Here is a 26176-nt window from a genome sequence, read left to right as displayed (position 1 = left end):
AGATGCTCAATCCCTCCCTCCTCCTCCCTTCTAAAACAAGAGCTAAATTACCTTGCCCCCACACCACTATGCATACAAAAGATGATACACAGTAAACGCTTAGAGATCTGCATCTGAGAACAAATTAGAATGGATTTGGGGGGGGGACAGAGGTCTCAGGCTGTAGGTAAGTTTAATCCACTCCCCCTGAAACACCCTCCCCTCCCAAAAAAAAAAATAAAGAGGCAGGGACTGGATTTCAAACACATTTTCTTTACTGACTGAGAGGGTGGGAGAGGACAGAAGGGCCCAGCTCCCCCCAGCCCCAAGGAGGAGAGCTAAGGCACCTGGCTTCTGTTGAACTTCCATCCACAAGTGATTGTGTAGGTTTGCATAGTTGATCTCTCTCTCCTCCTTAGTACACTTTGGCATTGGGGAGGGGGCAGGGGAAGAAATGAAGGGACCCCTCACAGCATCTGTCTCCTCCATAGGGGGTGGGAGTAGGGGTGGAGTAAAGTGGTTTTGGCAAGCAGAGGGATATACTTCCCCCTTCCCTAGGTGCCTCACTTCGGTGAGGTGGCACGGGGAGTTGGCTGGTAGGTAGTTGGCAGTGTTAGCTGGTGTCAATGGGAGTTGGGGTGGGCCCACAGCTACTGGTGACAACCTGGGGGGGGGGACTGGCCTACACGAGCAGTGTCCCCTGCTCCTCTTCTCCATTCCACCCCGACCCTCAATACTGACACACCAGGGCTAAAGCATGGGCAGATCAAACCCTTCAGGCCAACAAAACTGGGCAAGGGAACACTCCCTCTAACCTCTGTCCCTACCTCCCCATCTCTCTGGTGGTGAATACTCACATTGGCAATCATTACAAATACAAAACTGGATCAAATAAATTACTTTAAAAAAAAAAAAGAGAGAAAGACCATGATAGTACTATTGAGAGACAGAGAAAAGACTACATTCTCATCAGTAGGAAATATTGTGCAACTCTTCCTTGTGGAGGCAGGCGGGTGAGCAAGGGTTCTTTGGAACAACTGGTGTTGGAGAAGATTGAGGAAGTGGCTCCCAGCTGGCCAGGAGACCACTCGGTTTGGCAGAGAAACTGGATGGTGCTGGGAAATCAGGCAGACGGGAAGGTGTCTTGGTGAGAGGGGGGAGAGAAGAGAGGTTCCCACTTTGGAGAAAGTGGAAGGGACAAGAGTAGCAGTGAGAGAGGATTGTGAGCAATACGAAGCCTTCCATGTGGACTCTGGCTGGCAGTGTGGTAGGAGTGGTCCCAGGCTCCCCACTCTCCATACCTGTCTTGGCACAGAACCTAACACCTCTGCCTTCATCCAAGAATACTCGCTGAGGATACTTGGTGCAACAAGCAGGGCGACACCCCAACTCCCCCTACCTCCCCCCCCCAAAAAAAGGAAAGGACCCTGGCTACATACATGCTATCTACTTCACAGTTACTAATTACCAGTCAGCCCCCCTCCCCCTTCCTCCCTCTAGCTAATACAGACCTGGGACAGGCCAGGTCCTTGGCTGGGCACATGGCACAATCACTAAGGAGAGTATCCCTGGGGGGCCCCTCCCCCCATCTTCCCACCCTCCCCGACCAAGAAACAAGTCCCTAGGGAGGGAGGGAGACCAGAACCACACAGGGTTCTATCTATCTCTTTGGGAGGGGAAGGGCAAAGGAGATCCCACTGTTTTCTGTGTGAGATCTGGGGAGATTTGTGGGGCAGGGGGACAGGATTAGGGAAAGCTGTGGGTTTAGGGACACAGGACAAGAGTGTCCAGGGATGTTTGGCTATAGGAGGGCCTTCTAGGTCAGAAGCAGGCCTAGGCTGAGGCCAGGGCCTCAGGGGCAAGGGCAAGAGGCCTGAGATGGGTCAGCATGTTGGAGGTCCGCATCCTCGCCCAGGATCTCACAAAGTTCGCTGAGACGTTGCTGCATTTTGGGGATGCCTGCCAGCTGCTGCTCCAAACGCTGCTTTTCTTCTCTCAGGGTTAGACGGGTGGCTGTATCAAGCTTCTCAAATCTCCAGCCGCCTTCACCATCAAACTGTAGCAGGTGTGTATGATACTTCCTGTAGGGTGGGCAGGAGGAAGCCAGTGGGCAGGGGGCCAGAGCACTAGGTCCTGGGCTAGGTAACCCTAAGCCAGAACCTCCATTCTGTACTGTCCCCCTTTCATATTATCTCCTTCATGCAAGCAACTCCCCCATCTCCTGTTCCCTCTACCCAAAGGACAATCCTCCATGCAGCTGACTGATTCCTATGTGGACTGGGTCTTCAGAAGGGCACTGTGAGCCTTGACCAGAAATGTGGGCCAGTCAGACCAAGAGGGTCTCCACTGAGGACTCAGCTGGTAGAAGGCACCACACCTGGAGCTCAGTGCTCCTTCTTGGGGAGGAGGCACCTACCACAGGGAAGGCCGGTGGGTGATGGAGAGCAGAGCAATGCCTGCATCCTTAGCAGCCTGGAAAATCTTGCCCTCCACGTCAATGCTCACGGCACTGGTACATTCATCCAGAAGTGCGTATTTGGGCCTGAAGGGGGAGACAACGAAGAACACAAATCCCTTCTCATCCTTATTGCTGCTCAAACACCTTTGCTCACATTGGTTTCCCTTGCTTGGAATGTTCATCAGAAATTCTTACCCAGCCTTCAAGGTCCAGTTCAAGCCCCATCTCTGCTAGGGGAAGGACCTTATAAAAGTCACTCAGTTAACTACTCTAGGCTTCAGTTCCATCACTTGGAAAAGGAAGGGGTTGAAGCACCATGATACAGCAAAAGGAAGGAAGGATTCAGAGTCACAGGACCCAGGTTAAAATCCTAGTTCTATGATTTACTGTGCTGTCTTAGGCAAGTCCCAAGTGCTCTGAGCCTCCGTTGGTTTTCAAAGACTAGCTGATGTCCAAGGCCCTTCCACTGCTGATAGGAGAACTCAAGGAATTCCCTGAGAGAGAACATCTCTCCAACTCTGCAAAGGCTCCTGCTCAGCCTGGCCACTACAGAGTAAGAGGGAAAGCAGAAGGGAGGCTCCCAGAGGGCCTGGGCTCTGCTCTGGGACCAGGGTTCCCGGGCACAGGCAATGCTTTTTAGCTTCACAGCACAGACCACTTTCAAATTCAAGATCCTTGGGATATTTTTAAAGAGAAAGAATTCCAAAGTAGAACATTTCTTCCACTAACTTCTTGTAGCCAAACATGCTGCTATTGCTGTCCTCCTTTCCAGGGCTCAGTGCTGTCCACGCACTCTTCACTCACTGGCCTAAGTCTGGGTTGTATGGCTTCCCTGGGTAGGCCCCCCCACCCTGACACAGGATTTAGCACAGTGTTACAGGCAAGAGGGCTTTCTATGGGGCTGCATTTTAATGAGGAAGAAGCCTCTGAGGACCTGATCTCAAGCATCCATGAATGAGGAAATGGATCAAACTCCCAACCACCTAGACCAGGACTGTGGGTGATGGGACACAAAGGCCTGGGAAATGGCACAAGAGCCAGCCCACAGACTTCCTGACCCTGACCCAGGGACCCTGAGGTTTACCACATCAGGACAGGGATGGGCCCCACCCCTTGGGGTTACCCCACCCCGGTCCCTTATCTGAGAAGACAGAGACAAACCATCCTGAAATATAGTTTTTTTTTTCCATCTTGGACTCTCTCTCAAGGGGATGATTCTCCCACTCCCCTCATCACTTTCTTCTTTCTAGGACACAGGTTCTCAAAGTGGGCGATACCACCCTGGGGGGCACTGGAATGATGGGGGGGGTAGTAGCCTTGGGTGCAATTGGAGAACGTTGAATAAAAATAAGGGGGCAATGGAAGCATAAGGAAAGAAAAGAAGATAAGAAAATTTTGAAAAATTGTTCGTACATGTTTCATCTGTTGTGTAACAGAGTTAAAGTTGTAGTGATTACATTATTTTCTAGATAAGCGCAAAAAATGCAAGTTACAACCGATCAGTGGTCAAGTCTGCCAACAGGTCTTAACAAGCAATTGTTGGCAGGCGAGTGGGTTATGCATTGTCGGGAAGTCCAGCATGCATGGGCAGGAATATGTGCGTGTAATGATTTGTTTACAAAATGATACTATATGGTTACATGATGCAATACTGCATCATCAAAATTTCAATGCAGGAAGAAAGCACAAATTTACAATAAATTATTAAATTTAAGATGTGGCATTAAAAAAATTATATTATTTTGAAATGATGCAAATTAGGCCAAATAAGTTTGGGAACCTCTGATATAGAACCAAATGGCCTGAGGCCTGGCCTCAGCGTCCTTTCAGCAACTTCTGGGTCCTTTTGTCTTAGTTCTTTTCATACGTGGATACCCCAGAGGGACATACCAATATACCAAGGGACCCCCACCCCCCATTGCCCTGCAGGCTCCCAGCCACTCTCTCCAGCACAACCCCAACTGACCTGTGGTAGAACATTCGGGCCATTCCAATTCTCTGCTTCTCCCCACCTGACAGGACATCCTTCCAGTCACAGGAAGCCTCCCAACCTGCACAGGAAGGAAAAGGAAGAGGAGGCTTCAATGGAGTTCAAAGGATTTGTTTAGCACTAGTACTATGCCTAGTCTTGTGCTAGTGAGTGCTCTGAGAGGGACAGGAAAAAAAAAGATAACATTACTCTTTGTCCTGGGGCTTGGGCTAATAATACTACATCTCTAGTATGGTAGGGTTTAATAATACTTGGCCATTTCTATATTTAGGATTTGCAAAATGCTTTACTTAGATGATCTCATCTGACCCTGCCAGGTCAGTGCTATTATTAGCCCCATTTTACAGATAAGGAAATCGAGGCTGAAAGATGAATTGACCTAAGTGTATGAGGTTGGACTTGAACTTGGGGCCCTGGCCACTGGGCACTACTGGCAACTTTACAAAATACTTTGCTTACAACAACTCTGGGGGGAGGTAGTTTGACTCTTATTACATTTTACAGATGAGGAAATGGATATTCTACAACATTAGTGACTTGTCCATGACTGACCAATCAATAAGAATTTAGTAAATGTCTCCCATTGTGCCAAGCATTGTGCTGGAACTGGGGCCCCACAACCAGGATTTGACTCTGAACCCCAGTCATGGTAGTCCAGAGCAAGCCTGTGGGGGTTGGGTTGAAACAGTTTAGTCAAGAGTACAAAAACAAGGGGTTAAACTGAACAGAATTTCAAGTCAAAAGACTGGTTTGGACAATAAATGCTCCTGCGCCCAGAGCCGGCTTTCAGCCTTCTAACGCCAGAGCCAGTGTTCTCCCCTCTATGCAGTCTCTTGCTCCCTTCTTTCCAATGGGGACAGGATAAATATGACTGAAGTTACTTGGGATCCCCTCCCAGAATGTGCCAGGCCTTAAAGGCCAGTGAGTGAGTAAGGGGAAGAATGGGCCTGATTTATGAGTGGGGACCCAGGGAGAGCTTTTAGCACATAGTGAGCATTGACTAAATTCTTGTTCCCTTTCCCTGGAGTGGTGGAGTAAGTGTGAGGAAAAATGGACAGATGTGCCACCACATCACTGGCCCCTTTGGGGCCATCAGAGCCCAAGGAGCACAGAGGGGAGAAGCCCAAATGACAGAGGATCCTGACAGCTTTCCCTTGGGATCACAGGAATCTCTCCTGTGCTCAAGAGTTTACAGGCTTCAGCATTTCCCTGCGATGGGATATGAACAGAGCTGACCATTGTCCTGATTCCTGACTGTCTCTTCTATGTCCTCTGATTAAGTCCTATGTGTAGGGAAGCCCCTTGACCAACCTCCAAATCAAAGTGGAGATCAGGGCTAGAGCATCCCCAAGGAGAGAGAAGAGCCTGGGGTGGGGGTGAGGGGACCCTGGCCAAAAGCCAGGGCACAGTTGTCCAGGCCACTCTGGGAGGCCAACACATTCATCCGTTAACCATATTTTGGTCAGAGTGGCTGAGAGAAACATGAGATAACATGTGCTATTTATGCTGAGGAAAGACAACTCCTGTGTGCCTGGAAGTGGGGATGCTGGAAAAGGGGGGCACTATCAAGCCAGGACCTTCCCCAATCCCCAAGCACTCACCTCCTTCCCTCTGGACAATGTGGTTGAGGTTCACAATGTCCAATATGGCCTCCAGGTAGTGGTCGGAATATCCCTTCCTTTTCATGTCCTCTACTGTGTCAGGATAGATCACCTGGTCCCTCAGAGAGCCCACTGACATGTAGGGCCTGTGACAGACATACAGGAATGGGGGGGGGCTTTAGCTACCCACCAATGAATTGGCTTGGCTCCTTGCCCTGCCCATGCCATCCCAATGACCAACTCGGTAGCCCTGGCTGGTTCTGTTTGGGATGTGGAAGCTGTGGAGGCCTATGGTCTCACTCACCTCTGTGGGATATAGAACATGCGTTGTGGTGGGGGTTTGTAGAGGACTCCAGCATAGGCTGGCCAGAGCCCACCTAAAATCCGGAACAGAGAGCTTTTGCCACAGCCATTGGGGCCAGTGATGAGCAGGTGCATGCCTTCTTCCACCTACAGGGGGAGTCACAAGAGAAGGAGGCTTTGTGTACTTAGGGAGACTTGCATTCCTTCCCCTCTTTTTCTTTTGAGGAGAAGCTCACTGTTACACACTGCAGCAAGTCCAAATCTTGAGCCCGACAGTCAAGCCTTCCGTGATCCAGCCCCATCCCACTGTTGGCTGCCCTCTAACACAGATGGGCCACTCTCCTTCCTTGGCTCATTTCTACCTCCAAATCTTTGCATAGGCCATTTCCCTTGTCTGGAAGGTCCTAGGCCTTCCTTCCTGGCCTGATCCTACTCATCTTTTAAAGTCTGACTCAGGTCACACTTCTCCCAGGAAGCCTTCCCCAGCAATAGTGGGCTCCCACTTACCTTGTTCTTCTCCCCATTTATGAGTGCTACCCGCAATGCTGCTGGGCAAAAGTCTTGCATATAGTGTGCACTAAGTAAGCATCTGCTGTCTTTCAAATCCTCCCACCCCCTCCTGCCATGCTTCAAGGCCTACCTTGGGCCTACCCTCCTCCATACACATTGATCTCTCTCTTCTCTTAAATGGTATACTTCATGTTGGCATCAGTTGACTTAACACTCAAATGTTCTCTGCTTCCTGTTCAGGAATCTGGTTTCTCCCAGGAGATTGGAAGCTCCCTGAGAACAGGCACTGAGAGGTCTTTTCTCTCTTATTTCCCTGCCCCCACTTCCCTCATTGACAGCCCCAAGCTGGACTCCATGAACTCAGAATGACTAGTCTGCTTGGGTCTTTTTTTTCAATGCTGAGCCTCTCTAGTGCATATAAAAGAGAATTTCATTTCTAGCTTGCTATTTCCCTTATAGACAGAATCCAGCCTTTAGACTTACAACGTAGCAGACCTCTTCTGCTCATAGGTCAATGTGTGATGGTCCTGAGAGCAGGAGGTCCAAAGGGTAATGCGTGCCAGTCTGCCTCCCCAGAACACAGGTAGACAAGTCTTCCTGGAAAGTGGGAGGAGTTGACCCAAAGCTCACTGAGAGACAGGCAGGAGTATAAATGGTAGGAGCCAGGCTCAGGGACCATTGGCCAGCTCTTGACAATTGTCAGCTTCCTTCATCAATTCTGCCCTGTTGGCAGCACATATGACTTTTGGGACACTCATATTGACCTTGGAGCCTGGGGCATCATCTTGCTGCCAACACATGCAAGTAGGTACACAGGCCAGATCACAAGTGCCCAGGTCTGAGGTGTTTCTCTGGGGAAGCCCTCTCACCCTCAGATGACAGAGCCATATAGAGAACCTTGGAGCTAGAAGAAACCTCAGGAACTATCTAGACTAGATAAGTGGTAACAGAAGCCTAGGGCACACAGCTGATGGTTGCCTGCCTTTGCACTCTCCCTTCCAGCTGCCCCCGGAGAAGAAGTCTTTCCCCTTTGTCAGGGAAAAGCCTGATAGCACATAGAGCCTCCAGCTCCCCTGGGCCTCAGCCTACCCTGATGTTGAGGTTGGCCACCACCACATCTCCTGTTGGGGTGATGATGGGGATGTTTTCACAGATGATTCCCTGCTCCACATCCACTACCTGGCCTGAAGGGAGAATGAGAGAGAGAAAGAACAAGGAAGGCTGGTTACCCCAAGGCCGGCAAGCAGGCAGGCATTTCCCAGGAAGAAGGCTGCTGAGAGGCCAGTGAAGGACACAGCTCCCTGGGAAGCCGCTGAGAATCCCACTGAGTTGTCAGAATGCTGGATGGGCCACGTGGCTGAGTGAGTGAGCCAGGATGAGGCTCGACTAGGAGATCCCTTGTGGATGTCGACCGGGGGGTCTCCAAGGGTAGAGCCATCACACCTAATGCTCCAGGAGCAGTGACAGTCTCTCCCATGCCCACCTCCAAGTCACGTCTCAGCTTCCCTGCCTACTCTCCAGACCTCACTCATAGTCCTCCAAAACACATACATACACATAGTCTCATACTCACACACACATGGACTCACATATATGCACACTCATACACAACTCATACATATAAATACACATTCAGTCATAAGCATACATGTTCACATACTCACACATATATACACACACTTGAGCATACCCACACGCAGTCACACACGGACTCATACACAACTCATACATACCTACACAGAAGTATACTCACCCATGTTCTCACACTCACACACTTGAACATACATATGCACTCATATACACTCGCACTCATATATACTTCATACACATTCAGATATATACTCACATATGTTCTCATACACACATGCATTCACATACACACATTGAGACGTATACTCATACACATTCTCACACTCACATACATGAGCACTCACACATACACCTGACACTCACGTGCACTCACACACACATGCATTACTCCAGCAGCTTCTCCACCACCTCCATCATGTACCACATTCTGTGCCTTTCCTTCCCTGGAATATCCTAACCTGTTTCCCTTCCATCTTTCCAAATCCTTGAACTCTCCTCTCATTCCCAAAACATTCCTACTTAAACACTTCTCTCCTACCATCTATCCAAGTGGAACCATTTACCCATCATATAGACTCTATTTTAGATCATTTGTGATTGTTCATATCTATCTATCTATCTATCTATCTATCTATCTATCTATCTATCTATCTATCTATCTACCTGAACTCTCTAAAAACTTAATTAGAAGCCCCACAGGACAGGGCAGGGCTGGAGCCTTGGCTCTTGTCTGTACCAGCCTGTTCAACCCTAGGCCATGGGGGAACCTGCAGCCTTGAGGGCACATGTGGCCTTCTAGGTGTGGCCTTTTGACTGAATCCACGTTTTACAGAACAAATCCATTTATTAAGGGGATTTGTTCTGTGAGGTTTGGATTCAGTCAAAGGGCCGCACTTGGGGACCTAGAAGGCCACATGTGGCCTCGAAGCTGCAGGTTCCCCACCTCTGGAGTGTAATGCAGAATCGATGCCTACACTGGAGGATAGACAGATGCCTTGCCTGAAATTCTATGTCCAAAACTCGTGTGGAGTAGACTGACTGACTATAGAGGCCAGCATAGGACTTGAACTTTGTCCTCCCCTGCTAGTCAGGGGCAGAAAAGAGCAGGTCAGAGACAATCCATGGGTACTCTCAGATGTGGTAGGGTACTGGGATAGGCACACTGAGGGCTACAGAGAAAGACCATGAGCTTGTAGCCTTATGGGGGACACAGAAAGTGGTCTAGGCTACTCACATCCAAGGCATATGCAAATCACATGCAAATTAGAATTTCAAAACTCATAATCCACAGGTCAGCAACAAGCTATAAGCCTGGAGCAGGGTATATGAGTGCTTGCCCACACCCAGATCATATGTAAACATCTGTGAATTTGTACAGTGGCTGGTTATGGGGCATCTACAGAGAGAAGTAGATGGGGATCTCCAAGGGCATTGGCCCAACTAACTGTTGAATAGGAATTCCCTGACAAGAGATGATCCAGCAGTCACTCAAAGACGTATCTGGACTACTCATAGCACTGGACTTGGAGTCAGTGGGCCTGGCTTAGTAATCACCTCCTCATGGTACTCTGGGTAAGTTACCTTTCTGGGGTTCTGTTTTCTCATCTGAAAAATGAGGGCATTCAGGGGGCAGCTAGGTGGCGCAGTGGATACAGCACCGGCCCTGAAGTCAGGAGGACCTGAGTTCAAATCCGGCCTCAGACCAAACACTTGTCACTAACTAGCTGTGTGACCCTAGGCAAGTCACTTAACCCCAATTGCCTAAAAACAAAAAACAAAAAACAAAACAAAAAAAAAAATGAGGACACTAGACTAGATCAGAGCTTCTTCAACTTTTCCCCCTCACAATCCCTTTTCAGGTTTCGGTAGCATTCGGTGGCACTGTGTGGATGTGATAGCATGTGCAGTGCAAAGTGCACATGCTGTGTGTTCAGAACCAAGGCTGCAGTGAAGTTATGCAATGCAACACGGGTAAGCATGGCCAGAAACACCTTGGATTCATTACTTGTTTGATTTTTAATTCATTTTTGGTTGTTGCACGTTCAGAAACCTTTTATTGTTGCCAAATTTTTCACAACCCCATACGGGGTCCCAACCCACAGTTAAGAAGCACTGGACGAGATAATCAATAACTTCCATTTCCTCTCTTATCCCTCTAATCCTAGCTACCCAGTGAGCCTGTGACATGTAGCAGTAGCAGCAGAAGCCATGAAGAGCCAAACGAGGGTGACAGATAAAGCACGCTCCCCTGAGGATGCAAGGGGGAGGCCTCTGCACCCAATGAGGCCACTTAGGAAAGGCTTCACCAAGGAGGGTAACCTTGAACTGGGCCCTGAAGGATGGGGGGATCCAGAGGGACAGAGAGGAATTGAAACGGTAGGCAGGAACCAGATAAGCTTGGTCCACTGGAGCAGGGGCAGAGAGAGAGATGAGTCTGCACACACAGGACAAAACTGAGTTGTAGGGGGCCGTGAACAACAGACTTAAAGAGTTAAGACTGTGTGATAAGTAACAGGGAACCCTTGGAGGTTAATGAGTAGGGGCAACACAAGACAGAAACCATTCAATAAAGACAACAGGTGCTTGGTATGATGATTTAATGAATGAATGAAAGGGGACAGAAAGTGGGTCCTTACCTTTGATTTTCAGGGGTCCCTCCATACGCACCCCGTGTCTCACAAGAGCTCCAGTTCTGGCCTTCATTGAGGAGTCCTCTAGTTCCCCAGGTCTCTTAAAACTACCTCGCTGGACATCCTCAAACACTTGGAACATCTCGTACACCCGGGCAGTATAACCAGCCAGCTCTGTCACCTGGGGGGCGGGAGAGGTGGGGAAAAGTCAGTTGTGGCTTGGCACTCTGGCAGAAGGCCTGGAGCAAGATGGGGGCAAGAGTACCTCCTTATAGGAAGACATAACTCGCTCGATAGCATCTGCAGCAGCCGTGAGTAGGTTACGGGCAATCGTGAAGGCCTCCGTGCGCTCACTCACCAGGTCCTCTTCCTTCATCTCCAAGGCCGCTTTCTTTGCTGCCTCTGAGTCTACACAGAAGGGATGGGAGAAGGATGGAGAGTTAGCTATGGGGCTTACCTTTCCTCTGGCCTAGCCTTCTGGGAGGCTCCAATCCTGCCTTCACAGATCGATCTTCCAACAGTTCCTGACTGCCTCCTGGATAATGGGGAAACTCCTTAGATGGCTATATTCAAAGCCCTTCATAACCTGGCCCAACCCAGCTGCCCCACTTCTAGCACTCCCTGCTCCAGCAAGCCTGGTTTTCTCATTGCCCCAAATACACTCTGCTTCACATGGCTCCATGTCTCCAAGTCTTTCAAGGCCCAGCCCAAAGTCAATGCCACCATGAAGCCTTCCCGGCCAGCCCAGGCCCCAGTGTTTTCTCCCTCCTTTGAATTCCCATGATACAGTCTGAATCATTCATTCGGCATTTAACTCCGATAGCTTTTCACACATGAGAGGCTTGTCTCCTTAGTTCAATTAGAAGCGTCTCTAGGGGAACAAGGTCTGTGCTGGATGCTTCTTTACAATCAGTCTGCTCTCCATGGCATGGTCTTACCGTGGGCCTCAGAAATGGAAGAAGACAGCAGTGGTAGACCCACTTGTCCTCCCTCGTTCCCTCCAGCTGGCTCTGGGCTGAACATGAGCAGTGACTACAGAGTGGCTCTCAGAGAACCCTAAGGCAGAACCAAGTATTTGTAACATATTCATTTCCCAGCTATGGTGGGCCTGACTGTGTGCTCCTCAAGAACAGGGTCCACATTGCCTATTTCTCTTACAGTTCCATGGTGCATAGTACTGGGCTGGGCACACAGTGAGGTTCAAAACAGAACTGTTTAATGACTGGCTGACAAGGAAGGGTTAGTGGAAAGAATATAGAGCTACTCAGGAGTTTTAGGAGACCCAGGTTCTAGTCCCAGTTCTGCTATTTGGTTTCCCCATCTGTAAAATGGGGGTAATAATCTCTGCCCTACCTCTCTTACTAGTTAGTCATGAGGATCAATTGAAACAATGCAAGTGAAACGGCCTGGACAAACCCAATGCTATGTTAAAGCATTGATGTGCCCAGTATATAGAGAAGTGTACCAAGGGCTATGGCCTGCCTAGCCATGTGCCACTTCTGTGCCACAGCCCCCAGTCCTTCTTTGGGTGGGTAAGAAGGTAGCCTTCTGGCCTGAAACAGTCATAGGGGCACAGGGAGTCTGAATGACTAAGGGCACTCTGTGCAGTCCCTTTGGCAAGGATTGGTGCTTATCTGAACCCAGAGAGATTTAGCTAGCTAACCTCTGGTGGTGCCCTCTTTGGACCAAAGACTTCTATGATCTTGGTCTAGTGAACTGATGATGAGATAGGTGTATTTTTGACTAAGGAAAGACAGGAGCCTGCCACAGCATCACATAAAGGACCACTTGGGGGCAATGGAACCAGGCTACAGGAATCAGCACTCCCTGCCTCTGTGATAGGCATAGTATTGAGAAGCTCATTTGGAATCATGGGTTCTGCGCATTGGTAGGAACCTCTGAGATCATCTACTTAGAGCCCTTCATTTTCCAGATGGGGAAGTGAAAGCCTAGGGAACATAGACCATGGTGGAGAGGGGAGAGGGATCATGGAAGAGCAAGGGGAAGAATTTATTATAAGAAGTTATACTCCAAGTCTGCAGGGTCTGAAATTAAAAGGCAGCTGATGCCCATGGAAAGCACATTGGACGTGGGAGTCAAAAAACCTAAGTTCAGGTTCCAGCTTTGCTACTTAGCCATGCAACCTTTCTGAACCTCATCTGTAAAGTGAGGGGGTTGGGCTGGTTAATCTCCAAGGTCTCCTCTAGCTCTAACATGTTATGATTCTATGGTCCTCCACAGAACGCATTGACAGGTAGGGAAAAAGGACTCTGAAGAGGGGAAAGAATGGGCCACTGCCTACTGAAACACTAAGATGGAAAACATTCCAAGGCACCATCCACTGGGCAAAAGGGACAACCACATGCAGGCCCAGCAAGGTCAGATACATGTAGGAGCAGAGCCCTCCCAAGCAGAGCAGGGCAGGGCAAGGAGAAGACAATGCAGGGAGGGTGGCAGCAGCGGCAGCAGCCCGTTAGACATAATCAAGCCCTGGTCATCGCCTTCCAGGTAAGGCCTCTTCAGGTTATCTGTGTGTGATCAGGAAGTCACTGCTGAAGACTCTGGGCAATGAGCCATTTTATCAGGAGGAGAGAATCTGCCTCTTGAGCTAAGAGGCTTTGACTCTGCTGATTTCAATCCTAGCTTGCGTCCAATCCCCAGCAGTCATCTTGCTGTCTGTAATCCTCATTGGATGCTGAGCATTAACCAGTCTTTTTCATGACTCTGTGTCTTGTCTTCTCCACTAGAGAGTGAGTTTTATTTGTATATCTCTCATAATGCCTTGCATAGAATAGACAGTTTAATGTTTGCTGAATGAGTAGATAGTACTCAATAAATATTTCATAATCATGGAATGTCAGATCTGGAAGAGAACTTAGAAGATCATCTAGTCTGACTCTCTCATTTTACATATGGGGAAACTGAGGCCAGAAAAGAGTAAAGATTTTAATACAGCAGTTATTATTCCACCTCACCCCCACTCCTAACATGTACCAGCTCCATACATACCCTATAGATGGTAAGGGATGGAAAACAAGCAAGTAGTATTTGTATAATGAAATTTCCTTAGGATCAAGTGATTGAAGGCTGACTATATTGTGTGTGTGTGTGTGTGTGTGTGTGTGTGTGCGCGCGCGCGCTCCCTTCTCCCCAATAATGTTTGACATAGTTCTAGAACTGCTACCTATATTAATAACAAGAAAACAAAATCAAAGGCATATACATTAAAAAAGGAAACAAAACTATCCCTATCTGCAGATGATGCAATGATATACTTAGAAAACTCCAGAGAATCAACAAAGAAACTGAGACAATTAATGGCTTCAGCAGGGTAGCAAGATGTAGAATAAATCTACAAAATCACCAGCACTTCTATACAATATTAACAAAAACCCCCAAAGAAGTAAGATAAATCCCATTAAAAATAACTATGAAATGTATAAAATATTTGAGTTAACCTACCAAGACACACCCAGGATTTATAAATTTATAAATAAAGCTACAAAACTTGGTTGGCAGAAATAAAGGGAGACAAACAATTGGTGAGACATTCACTGTTCATGGTTAGCCCATGTCAAAATAATAAAAACAACAACAAAAGCTAAATTCATTTACATATTTAGTGCTACACCAAATTACTTCAGAGATAGTTTTTTAGAACTAAACAAAATAACAGAACAAAAGGTCTAGAATGTTAGGGAAATAATGAGAAAAAGTTTGAATCAAAGGTACATAGCATTAATAAACCTCAAACTATATCCCTTCCTGCTCAGACACACCTTGCTCTGGCAGGACAGGGGAGAAGACTAAGCTTGGGGTAGGATAGGATTTTTCTGAACAGCAAGCAGCAGCTATCTATCAGGCTTATCAGATCCGTGGTCATTGTAATTATACAGCGTTAACAGGCCTGACCCCAGAGAAGAGTTAAGAAAATGCACCTCTTTCCCTGTTTTTACAAAGGTAAAGGACTATAGTTACGGACTATTATATATACTCTCAGACATGGTGGATATGTTGGCTGGCTTTGCTGACCTTTTTTTCCCTTTTCTTTCTTATTCTTTGTTACAAGGGATAGCTTGTTGGGCACTGGAGAAGAGAGGGATATGTTGGGAAATGAAGGCAGTGTAAAAACAAAAGCTATCAAAATAAAATTAAGAATTATACAGGTCAGTTTCTTTTTTGTTCTGTTTATATTATTACAGTCATTGTATATAGTTTTTTCTGGTCCTGCTCATTTCACTCTGTGCTAGTTTAGAGTAATGCCAATTGAAGAGAGACAGGAAAGAAAACAATCCCACAAAACCAATCAGCAAGTCTGCCAGTATAAGCAATACTCCATACCCATAGTCCTTAAACTCAGTAAAGCAAAGAGGGAAGGACTTTTCTTAACATCTTTTCTGGCACCTGGCCTGGCTTGGGTTACAGTTTTGGTTCTTTCTCTCTACACTGTTGTGTCCTTGTCTAATTGTTTGCCTGGCTCTGTATCCTTCACTCTGCATCAGTTCATATAAGTCTTTCCAGGCTTCTCTGTAGTCATCACATTCATTGTTTCTTACAGCACAAGAATATTCTATCACATTCATGGACCACAATTTGTTCAGCCATTTCCCAATTGATGGAAAGCGACTTTGTTTCCAATTCTTGGCTATCACAAAAAGTGCTGCTATAAATATTCTGGTGGGGGGCAGCTAGGTGGCACAGTGGATAGAGCACCAGCCCTGAAGTCAGGAGGACTTGAGTTCAAATCCGGCCTCAGACCAAACACTTGACACTTACTAGCTATGTGACCCTGGGCAAGTCACTTAACCTTAATTGCCTAAAAAAAAAAAGAAAAGAAAAGAAAAGAAAAAAAGAAAAAAAAAGATTTCCTTATAAATATTCTGGTGACGATGGGACCTCTCTTTTTATCAGTGACCTCCTTTGGCATATCCAAATATCCATATATCCATATCCCCAACAGTGGGATCTCTGGGTCAAAGGGTATAAACACTTTAGTCACCTTTGTTTTAGCATAATTCTAAATTGCTTTCCAGAATACTTGGTCTAATTTACAACTCCCCCAACAGTATATGAGTGAGCCTGTCTTCCTGCAGCCCTTCTGAAATTGATCATTTCCATCTTTTGTCATTTCCACCAATTTGCCAGGGTGAAGAGTTTTCAAAAGAATTGCAAACTATGTGACCACACGAAAATATGCTCCAAATCACTAAGAGCGAGAGAGATGCAAATCTAAACAACACAGAGGGATCTCTTCAAATTATACAAATGGTCAAAGATGAAAAAAGATAGAAACATTCAATATTACAGGAGCTACAAAACGGTCAACCATCATGGACTTCAATTTGGAATTACATATACCCTTTCTTCTGTCCAGCAATCTCACTACTGGCATATGCCCCAAGGAAGTCAGAGATTGAAACAAAGGCCATATACACCAAAATATTCACAGCAATACTTTTGTGATAATAAAGAGCTGGAAACAAAGTTTGTTGCCTACTGATTGGAGAATGGCTGAAAAAAAAACCCATGACATATTAATGTATCATTTTGCAGTAAGAAATGACAAATATGAGTTCGGTGAAACAGGAGAAGATTTGTAAGAAGTGATACAGAGTGAAGTAGGCAGAATCAAGAGAACAACATAAACAATGACACAAACTAGTTGAGTAGAAGGCGGAAGGTCCCAGAAAAGAGGTAATAAACCACATCTCCTTTTTCAGGGCAGAAAGGTGGGGTGGAGAACAACTAAAACAGACACTAGAAGCTAGGTGGCACAGTGGATAGAGCACTGGGCCTGGAGTCAGGAAGACCTGAGTTCCAATCTGGTCTCAGACACTCACTAGATAGTCACTTCACCCTGTTTGCCTCAGTTTTTTCATCTGTAAAATGAGCTGGAGAAGGAAATGGCAAGCCACTCCAATATCTCTGCCAAGAAAACCCCAAATACTGTCTCAGTAGAGGCTATTTGTGCTCCCTATGAGAGGATTCTATCTGAAGGAGGCAGGAAAAGACTGTGATGGAAAGACAAAAGGCATCCATCAATGGTTTAATAGTGAAAATAAATTGTGCGTGCGTGCGGGTATGTACCTGCACGTGCGCACACTCATGCCTGAGTATGTCTGTGTGTCTGATGACGGGTCAAATGAAGCTTTTTACATGCAATTCTAGCAGTTCACCTGGGGAAGGGTACAAAGGTAAATCGGTGTGTTTGAGATGAAAAGAAACAGAAATTGGGGTTAGTGGAGAAGATGTGTATACAAGGGCAGAGAAAACGAGTGAAATGGAAAGGCCAGCCTATTTTTTTTTAGCCTAATTTAGTATAAAGAATGAGGCCTGGACCAGAAAGGAATCAGGAAAACTGGGCTCTGGTACTGACTCAGCCATTAACTGGATGCAAGGCCTTAAGCCAGTGATCACAGATGTGGAGCAGGCATGGTGCTTAGAGTTCATCTGGTTTTTCACAAGTGAGCAACTCAGAGGAAAAGTGACTTGGCTCAGGTCCCCATGGTCCCATGGGTAGATGGGAGAGCAGGGAGCTAAAGCTAGGCCCCGACTGCACACTAGTCCCAGTGGGGGCTACATCTAGAGCTAGGCCTTTTTGTGGGTTCCTGCTCCCAGACTCTTCTTCCCACAGGGGGTCTCTTACCTGACTCTGAGTAGCCAGTAGCAGTGATAATGGGTACCGCGACCATCACAAGGCCTGAAGCACTCCACACGTACTTCATGAGAAACTGTTCCAGCATGACGTACCAGAGCCGCTCCAACAGAATGAGGTTAATCTGGGAGGCCAGGTCTTGGTAAGAGTGCTGCAGCAGGGCCAGCTCCACCTGGGTGAAAAAGAGGCTCAGTGAGGGATTGCCCACTCCCCCTGCCCTCGGGGAGCATCCTGGGCAAGTAGCAGGAGATGCAGTCAGTGAGGGGTTCTCATAATCATGTGACTAGATAGAATCAAGACCAGGGACCCTTAACCTTCTTGGCACCCTGGACCATTTGTGCAGTCTAGCAAAGTGATGGACTCCTTTTTGGAACTGTGTTTTCAATGCATAAAATACAGAGGATTACAAAGGAAACCAATTACATTAAAATACAGTTATTTTGTAAAAAAAGCGCATGAACTCAGGTTAACAACATCTGGCCCAAACCAATCTTCTCATTCTTAACAATGGAAAAGGGAAGGGAGAGGTGTAAATGTCCCTTAAACTCAGGTATAAGGGACATTTACAAGTCAGACTTCAAAACTGGAGGAAGCATATGGAAGTATGTGTACCTACTCTGTGTATTTATACACCAGAAAGACAGACAGACACACACACACACACACACACAGACACACACCCCACCGTGTATCTGTTTTGTTCCCAACTGTTCTTTACAAGTAGATAGTTTGGAACCAAGGTCTCAGAGTTTCCAAGTGGTACAAGTCAACAGAAACAATGTTTAATGTACATGATGGTCAGATTCTCGGACCAATCCACAAAGTTCTATTTAACCCACAATGTCACTAAATGAACGCTTGGCCTTGGACTACATTTGTACCAACCGCACTATCTACCATATATAACACTGTTTCTGTGACAAAGCTCACTCCAAGGTGCTACTTGGGAAACTAAGGACACATTTATCTCCATTGGTGCAACCCTAGAAGTAACAAAGGTTCATTCTCTTCCCCTCCTGTCTCTTATCTCCTGTACAGGCCAAGACAACTTTTATTTCAAAGATCCTTTAAGGCCCTTCCAATATCTGTATGTCTTTTATCATTACCCTCCCCCCTCCTTGGTTTGCAAATGTAGAAACTCAGGAGGTGAAGTGACTTGCCCAAGGTCACATAGCTGGTAAATATCAGGAGCCAGGATTTAAACTCAACACTATTTTCAAATGACCTTGTTGTCACTGAATCAGGACAGGGAGAGGAAGGTGAGGGGGCTCTATGGTGGTGTCAGCTCCAAAGAGGAGAGGAGAGAAGACCATGGACTTAAAAGCTGTAAGTGTCTTTAGAGTTCATCTAGTTCTTACAGATGAGGAAACTGAGGCCAAGTGACTTAGCAGTAGAAAGGGGAAGGAATGGAGAATAGGATCTTCAGTGGTAACAGGGATAACAGGAGGGAAGGGAATAAGGGCCCTGGCAGCAGGAAGGGGGTGGGATTCCCCAGGAGTGGGGAGTCCCAGATGGAAGTTATAGCTGGGAGAGAAATCCTTGACCATGGTGGCCACTCAGGTGTAAGGGACATTTACAAGTCAGACTTTAGAGTCAGAGTAAACATATGGAAGGTAGGCCTCACTGAATTTCTTGGCTCTCCAATACTTATACCACTGAAAGAGACAGTCAATTATCAATTATCTTAATATATCAATAGAAAATACCCATGACACAGATAATCCAGAAAAAGATAACACGAAAGTTAGTTCTAGTTGGCTTTGAAATGGTATATGTACTGGGTGTCCCAAAAATCTTAGTGCAATTTTAAACTATTAAATCTTGAACTATACATATATGTACATGTATAAGTGTGTGTATTTATGTGCATAGCCAAGAAATGTCATGAGTATACCTTTCACATGTTTACTCTAAGAGTTAAACTGGTAAAAGAGGCTTTGTGATATAGCAGAGAGAGCCCTGGACTGGGAGTCAGGACATCTGGGTTCTAGTCCTGCCTTTACTGGCCGTGCAAATAAATCATACATACATACATACATACATATGTGCATGTGTGCTCACACACATACCAGCAACATGAGGCAAAAGTTTCTATATAATTCTATTTCTTTCCTGAACTCTTTTACAACACAATATACATAAGGGAGCTGCTTTAGATTCAAAATAAATCACATTGAACTCAGTGTCATATCAAGTAGCTAGTGCATACAATAAGTAACAACCACAGCTCTGGAGTGAGCCCCAGGTTCTAGGGTTCCTCAGTCATCTGGGGCTTCTGGCTTCCCCTGAATATCTTCTCAGGAGCTGATTTCCCCAGGTGGGTCCATCAAGCACTGAATGGTCATGTAGCAGCTCCAACTCAGTCTCCAGACTTTCTACTGTGGGACACCACCTTGCCTGCTTGAGTCTCCTTGACATCAGGACCTGTTCTGGTGACCTGCCTTGGTCTCACCCTAGTAAGCTGACCATTACCTTCTCCAATACCGCTCTGGAGAGACTGAACTTGAAATCCTGAAACTTGGCTGATTTGAGTCCTCTCCAGACACCTGGTGCCAAACCTCAGGCAGCCCTGCTTGCAGACCTCTTTGATTCGTCTCTAACTCACTAGCCAATGTCCCCAGCATCTCCTTTTTCTTTCACCTCCCAACCCTACCTCCATCAGCAATCTTGGCAGCTGACCTTGACTTCACCTTTACAGAGAACATGGTAGCAATCCACTGTAAGGTCCCTCAACTGCCCTCCTCCAAAAACAGCTCTATTCCTAGCCTTTCCTCTAATCTGAGTCTGGCTGGCCTCTTTAATTCTAGTCTCTTTCTGCTCCAACTCATCTTTCACTGGGCAGAGTAGCCTTTCTAATTTACAACTTTGATCTGAGAAACAGTAAAATTGGAGTCAGGAGCCCTGGCTCCAGCTGTGTCCTCAGGCAAACTGTCCTCACTCTCTGAGCCTCAGTTTCCTCCAATTTATAGTCTGGACCACTGAGAGAGGAAATAATTTAGGGTCATAGCATTATTGATGTGGGGCTGGAAAGCACCTCAGAGGCCACCTAGAGCTACTCTTTCAGTTTACAAATGAGGAAACTGAAGCCCAAGGTGGTTAAGGGACCTGCCCAAGTCACACAGGTAGTAAGTTGGGATTCAAATCCAGTTCCTGTGACTCCAAATCCATTGTTCTTTTCATTGCATCATGCTATTTCCCCTGTCCAGGATCATACAGCCAAAATATATCAGTCAGGGGTAGAACTCAGATCTCCCTCCCAGCCCAGCCCTCTGACCTAGTGGCTAGAGGTTCTTAACCTTTTTTTGTGTGTGTGTCATAGTCTTCTTTGAGAGTCTGGTGAAACTTATGGACCCTTTCTCAGAATCATGTTTTTAAATGCACAAAATAAAATATATAGGATTACAAAGGAAATCAATTATATTCAAACATGGTTATCCCAATATTTTCAAAAGCAAATTCATGGGCCCGGAACAAGAACCCCAGCCCTAAACTGTGCTGCTTTAATATACTCTAATTTATACTGCAGCTATTTGTGTATAAACCTTACAACTCTGTACTAGCCTGAGAGCTCCTCAAGGGCAAGGCTGCTGGTGGTTTTCATCTTTGTACCCCCAATAGGACCTATAGAAGGGCCTGGGAAATGATTATGGAAATGGATTGAGGCAAAAGCAGCTGTAGCCCAGTTGACACAATGGCTGTGCTACAGTCCTGGGCAAAACCTTTGATACAGCCAATAAGCCCTCCACCTCTAATTATCTGTCCTATAAATCCAGATATTCATAGATTGGATTGTGTTTGCTGGGAGCAAGTTCCACCAGTAAAGAGATAAGTCTGCATTCTCCAGGCACCTTAGAATCCAGAGTCCTGCTGGGCAGAAAGGGATTTGGGCCTGGTGGACAATTTAGCTACTGGGACTTTGCCAAGTTGCTCTCCTTCAACACTGTGTTCCAAGAGCTTGCTGCCCTGGGGGAGTCTGGTGGGTGGGATCTGAAGTCCTATGCCCTACAGCTCAAAATCTTAAGGGAGGGCCAGGTCCCTGTCCTAGATGTTCTTCATTGTCGCTTGCTCCGCCTTTTCCAAAGATGTGTCTTTAAAATACCTAACTCAGGAAGCTGGATATGATGCCTCCCTCTCCCCATCGACCCGAATGCACACTTCCCCCGCAAGCCACATGTCACCCACCTAACAAACATCTGGAGAAAGGTTTTCCCAAAGTACACAGCTTAGTACAAAGGAATCTCAGAGAAAGATTGTCCCTTTCAGGGCCCCTCCCCACTAAGAGCTCAATGTGAAAGTACGGAGATGAGAAGGGGGATTGGGGAGACATCCACTCGGCAGCACAGGGTGAAAGTGAAACAAGGAGGTTGGCGCGTGCGCACTGAAGCCCCCAGCCCAAAGAAGGGAAGAGGAGATAAAGAGAGCACTGGCCTTGAGTAACCTTTCCTGGAGCCCTAGGGTTATGCAGCTAAGGCAGGGGCTGATTCCATCCTGTTAGAACATTCCAGAGGCCCTAGCCACTGGCAGTGAAAACTAGAACAGATCTCATTCCTGATCTTTATGTCGGGGGCAGACTCTGCCAGGAGAAGGCAGGGACCCAGTCTCCCCGAGAGGACAGTAGGATTTGGCCAGGGTTGAGGAAGGGCGGTCACCTGCCCATGGTAGGGAAGCATGGGCAGGAAGTGGCACACACCAGCCTTGTCTCCCGAGGGGCCCCTGTCAGGGTGGGGAGAAGGAGCTCAAGATATCCTTTAAGTATCCAATTCCCTAGCGGGAAATAGGTTATAGCAGAGTGTGGGAGGGGGAAAGGGTACAAGGAGAAAGCTGGCAGCTGAGGCCAAGACAAACAAGAGTTACACAACTTCTCCGTGATCCCTGTCGACTACGTCTGTTATCTCAGCATCCCCTCATTCCCTCCTTTCCAAGGAAATGCTGAAGGGGGAGAGCACTGGGGCCCCAATCAGGCTGGGAAGCTTTGCAAGCAGGAGCCATGGAAGTATTGAATCCCAGAGACGAGGAAGGAAGTCAGAAAAGGCCTGACCCCTAACCCCAAATGGCCAGTCTTCGCTGGTGCCGCTTGTTAACCCCGCTTGGGTCTGAGTCATTCTTTGAACACCCCCGCCTTCCAGAGGCCCATCAGTGAGCTACCTGGGTTTCAACAACAGAGAATAGGGAGGGGTCAGATCAAGGAGCTGGGTCTTGATTCAACCAGCTCAAGTCACATGGCAAAAGGCAGCTCTCTATTTCCCCCTTTTCCTGGCCCCAAGCTGCCCTCCTCCCTTCATTTGGGACCAACAACATCCCAGACTTCCCAAACTTTGAAAGCCCTGCATTCTGTCGTTCTGAGTCCCTCTGACTCTGCATTTCTTCTTCCCCACCTCTCAGCATGAAAGCCAAGAGCTTGGTCCTCAGAGAACACATCCCTAGTCCTTGGCATCTTCCCAGCTCAGTCATTAGGTTAGACAAACCCAGCCCTGGGACCTTCTGCGGCTCTGAGCAAAAGGGAACTTGCCCTAGAGCATGGAAGACTGGTAAGAACCTTAAGGAATAAGGCTAGAGGGTGCCAGGCAGGCTCTTGGGGATGGAGAGAGGCAAGCTGAGACTTGAATGGGACGCTTTAGTCTGAAACCGCTAAGATTTTCTGGCAGCCAGTCTCGAGAACAAAATAAACAAAAGTGTAAAGGAAAGCAGCAGTTTGTAACATAGATGGTGCTGGGAAAGAAACCCTCACCATCATGACGTTCCCCTGTGCTACCCCGAGGGGCATTTCCCCTACCCTTTATACATATACACACCCCAAACATACTCCTATGTCAATCTCCAATCTTTCCTGAAACCTCCCTTTTCTTCAACCAGCCACAAGCAGTCTGAACCTCATCCCCCCCCCATTGGCTTCCTCCTTCACCACTAACCCCAATACCCCTCCCCCCTTTCCTTCCTTATTTCTGTCACCAACTCCCAGGGCCACTGTGTGGGCCTAGCTTCCCCTGTCACCCTCCACACCCCCCTCGAGCCCCCCCCCCCCGGCCCCCCACCTCGTGGCCTCCATAGAAGGCAATCTCCTCTGAGTTGGCCACCACTCTCGAGTGCATGTAGCGCAGCTCCCCTTTGCGGCGGGCCTCCTCGGCCACCAGCTCCCCGAACTTGGGGGAGCAGGCCCGGAGCACCTTGGCCGTGAGGAAGACCACCAGGCCCGCGATGGTTGAGGGCCAGGTTGTGCTGGCGCCCCTGGAGCGAGCTGTGCGCAGCAGGGTGTACGAGGTCACGGCCACGTCGAGCAGGGGCTTGGTCAGGTTGGAGTAGAGGTGGGCCACCGAGGCCGCGAAGGCCACCACGTCCTCAGTGAGGGACTGGTCAGGGTTGCGCAGGCGGCCGTCCATGTTGCTGACTCGGTAGTAGGTTTGCTGGCTGAAATAGAGGCGGTAAGCGTGCTCCACGAGGCGGCTGCGGAAGGCCAGCGCCAGGCGGCCCTCCAGGTAGCGGATGGCGCTGTTCACGAAGGTGGCGGGCAGCGCGATGAGCAGCCACTGCAGCAGCTGCCAGCTGAAGGCCCGCGGCTGCTTGCGCACGATGCAGCGGGCCAGGCGGCCATCCAGGCGGGCCACGTACACGGACAGGAAGGTGCGGCTGACCAGCGCCGCCGTGTGCAGGCCCAGGAGCGCCGTCTCCCGGCACAGGACCTTGGGGAAGAGGAGCCGCAGCAGCCACAGCAGCCGGCGCAAGAACACGCGGTTGGCGCTGGCGCTGGTACTGCTGCTGGTGCCGCTGCCCGCGGCCCCGGCGGCCAAAGAGCCCGAGGCGCTGCGGGCCTCCGCCTTGGCCAAGGCCTGGGCCCGGGGGCCCCGCGGGGGCGGCGTCGCCAGGCACTGGCGGACCAGGGGGTAGATCTTGTGCGCCCCATAGGCCGTCAGGGCCAGCACCACGGCCAGGCGCCGCAGGGAGGCCGCCCGGGAGGGCCGCGCCGTCGAGAGCACCTGCATGGCGCCCGCCTGGAAGGGTGGGCACGCGAGCTTCTAGCAGAGGCCGATGGGAAGGTTGCCCGGGCAACTAGAGCCCTGCGGGCAGGCCCCTTAGGCCGTTTCCTTGGGAACCCGGGGTGCAACAGGGCGTCTGCCGAGGTGGTTGCCTCAGCAACCAACAAGGGATCTCTGTCTCTGTGTATCTCCTCTGTCAATCTGTGTCTTTCTGCGTCTCTTCTTTGGGTCCCTCCTCTATGTCTCTGGCTTTCTTCAGTCTGTCTGTCACTCCTTTCTGTCTCTGCACTTTTCCTTTCTTCAGTTTCTCTCTCTTCTCTCTTTCTCTGTTCTGTCCTCTCTCAATCTCTATCTCTCTGTCTTCACCCTCCTCAGTCAGTCATGATCCCTACCCACCGGTCAGCCTTGTGGACCAAGTAAGGTCAGGATTTGGGGTGGAGGGGGTCTGGGGAAGGGAGACCTATCTTCTCTTCCTCCTCCTCTTCTTCTTCCTCCTACTCCTCCTCCTCCCAGGGCGCGGCCCCTCCTCAGAGCAGCAAACTCGATCGCTCCTCAGCCAGACTGGAGCGACAGTGACTCCGCCACCGGCCCATAATCCCCACCCACCCCTCCCCGGGGGCGAGCGAGATGGGGGGGGGGTGGAAGGAGGAGGAGCTGCAGCTGCTTCAGGCCGCCGCGGGCTACAGCGACCCCGCCCACTTCACGCCTCTAGCTACTCCCCGCCTTGCCTCCAAAATCATAGAGACTTGGAGGACTGAGACGGCTAGAGAGGCCATTTTTTTCCTCCCACCCCGGCTGGCCCCGCCCTCAGGGAGGACCATCACCGGTAGAGAGCGGCCTCTAGCTCCTTTCCTGGGCACGCGCATTACCGCGCTCACGCTTTCCTGCTTGCCCTCTGAGGTCGCCGTAGCAGTAGGTGGAAGCGGTGCGGTGGTCGGTGGGAGGGTGAAGAGAAGGCGGGGCCTGACCATCCGACTTCCTATTTCCGGCCCGTGGACACAAGGCTGAGGGGCGGGATTTGGGTGTGAGAGTTTTGACTTCGAGTAGTCAAATCTTGCGGCTCTGGTGCAGAGGCGAGCAGGTGAGGCGAGGCTGAGTCTGCACCGTCCCCTTGGCTAGCAAGGAATTCGGGGGGGGGGGGGGGGAAGGCGCCATGATTCAAAGGAAAGGACCCCTGCGAGGTTGCTCGTCCAAGGCGAGGGGGCCGCCGCCTGCGAGGCCAAGCAGCCTCGCCGGGGCCCTGAGCCCTGAGCCGCCGGGCATGGAGCTGAAGACTGGAGAGGAAGGGGGCAGGGGGCGTCCCCGGTGCCAGGGTGGGGAGGGGGTAGAGAAGCACCTCTGGAGCTGGGGGGACCAGGGGGACTGGGAGGTGGCCGAGGCCGCGTGGACTGTGGGAGTGGCTGCCGCCAACGGAGCAGGACCCCTTCCGCCCCAGGTAGCGGGGCTGGGCCCCCCCCCCCCCCCCCCCCCCCCCCCCCCCCCCCCCCCC

The 26176-nt window shown here is 49.0% G+C and overlaps 2 protein-coding genes across 3 annotated transcripts in view; one reads left to right on the top strand and one right to left on the bottom strand.

Moving 5' to 3' along the window:
- Nucleotides 1-232: 232 nt before the first annotated feature.
- ABCD1 (ATP binding cassette subfamily D member 1) lies at nucleotides 233-25272 on the bottom strand. Its single transcript, XM_027845791.1, has 10 exons — nucleotides 23749-25272; nucleotides 17708-17888; nucleotides 11327-11469; nucleotides 11068-11242; nucleotides 7931-8025; nucleotides 6333-6478; nucleotides 6029-6174; nucleotides 4404-4488; nucleotides 2396-2521; nucleotides 233-2060 (listed from the first exon to the last, which is right to left on the bottom strand). The coding sequence occupies exons 1-10, from the start codon at nucleotides 24691-24693 to the stop codon at nucleotides 1832-1834; spliced, it is 2271 nt and encodes a 756-aa protein (XP_027701592.1). The 5' UTR covers nucleotides 24694-25272; the 3' UTR covers nucleotides 233-1831.
- Nucleotides 25273-25577: 305 nt separating this feature from the next.
- BCAP31 (B cell receptor associated protein 31) overlaps nucleotides 25578-26176 on the top strand; it is a 34452-nt gene continuing 33853 nt past the window's right edge. For both annotated transcript variants that reach the window (XM_027845776.1, XM_027845775.1), the window contains exon 1: nucleotides 25578-25768. The gene's annotated coding sequence lies outside the window, so the exon portion shown is untranslated. The remainder of the gene's footprint in view (nucleotides 25769-26176) is intronic.

This window comes from Vombatus ursinus, unplaced genomic scaffold (genome assembly GCF_900497805.2).
Source record: "Vombatus ursinus unplaced genomic scaffold, bare-nosed wombat genome assembly UNPS02015024.1, whole genome shotgun sequence".
Lineage (NCBI taxonomy): Eukaryota > Metazoa > Chordata > Mammalia > Diprotodontia > Vombatidae > Vombatus > Vombatus ursinus.
Note: the sequence above shows the minus strand (reverse complement) of the source record. Positions and strands in the feature narration are given on the sequence as shown.

What these genes read in the sequence shown, in the direction of transcription:
- ABCD1 (XM_027845791.1), bottom strand. Translation starts at nt 24,693, where the DNA reads ATGCAGGTGCTCTCGACGGCGCGGCCCTCCCGGGCGGCCTCCCTGCGG. An exon ending in TGGCCAACCTCAACATCAGG is followed by an intron (nt 6,479 to 7,930) that starts GTAGGCTGAGGC and finishes CTCCCCCTGTAG; the next exon opens with GTGGAAGAAGGCATGCACCT. An exon ending in GCCCGAATGTTCTACCACAG is followed by an intron (nt 2,522 to 4,403) that starts GTCAGTTGGGGT and finishes CTCCCCCTTCAG; the next exon opens with GCCCAAATACGCACTTCTGG.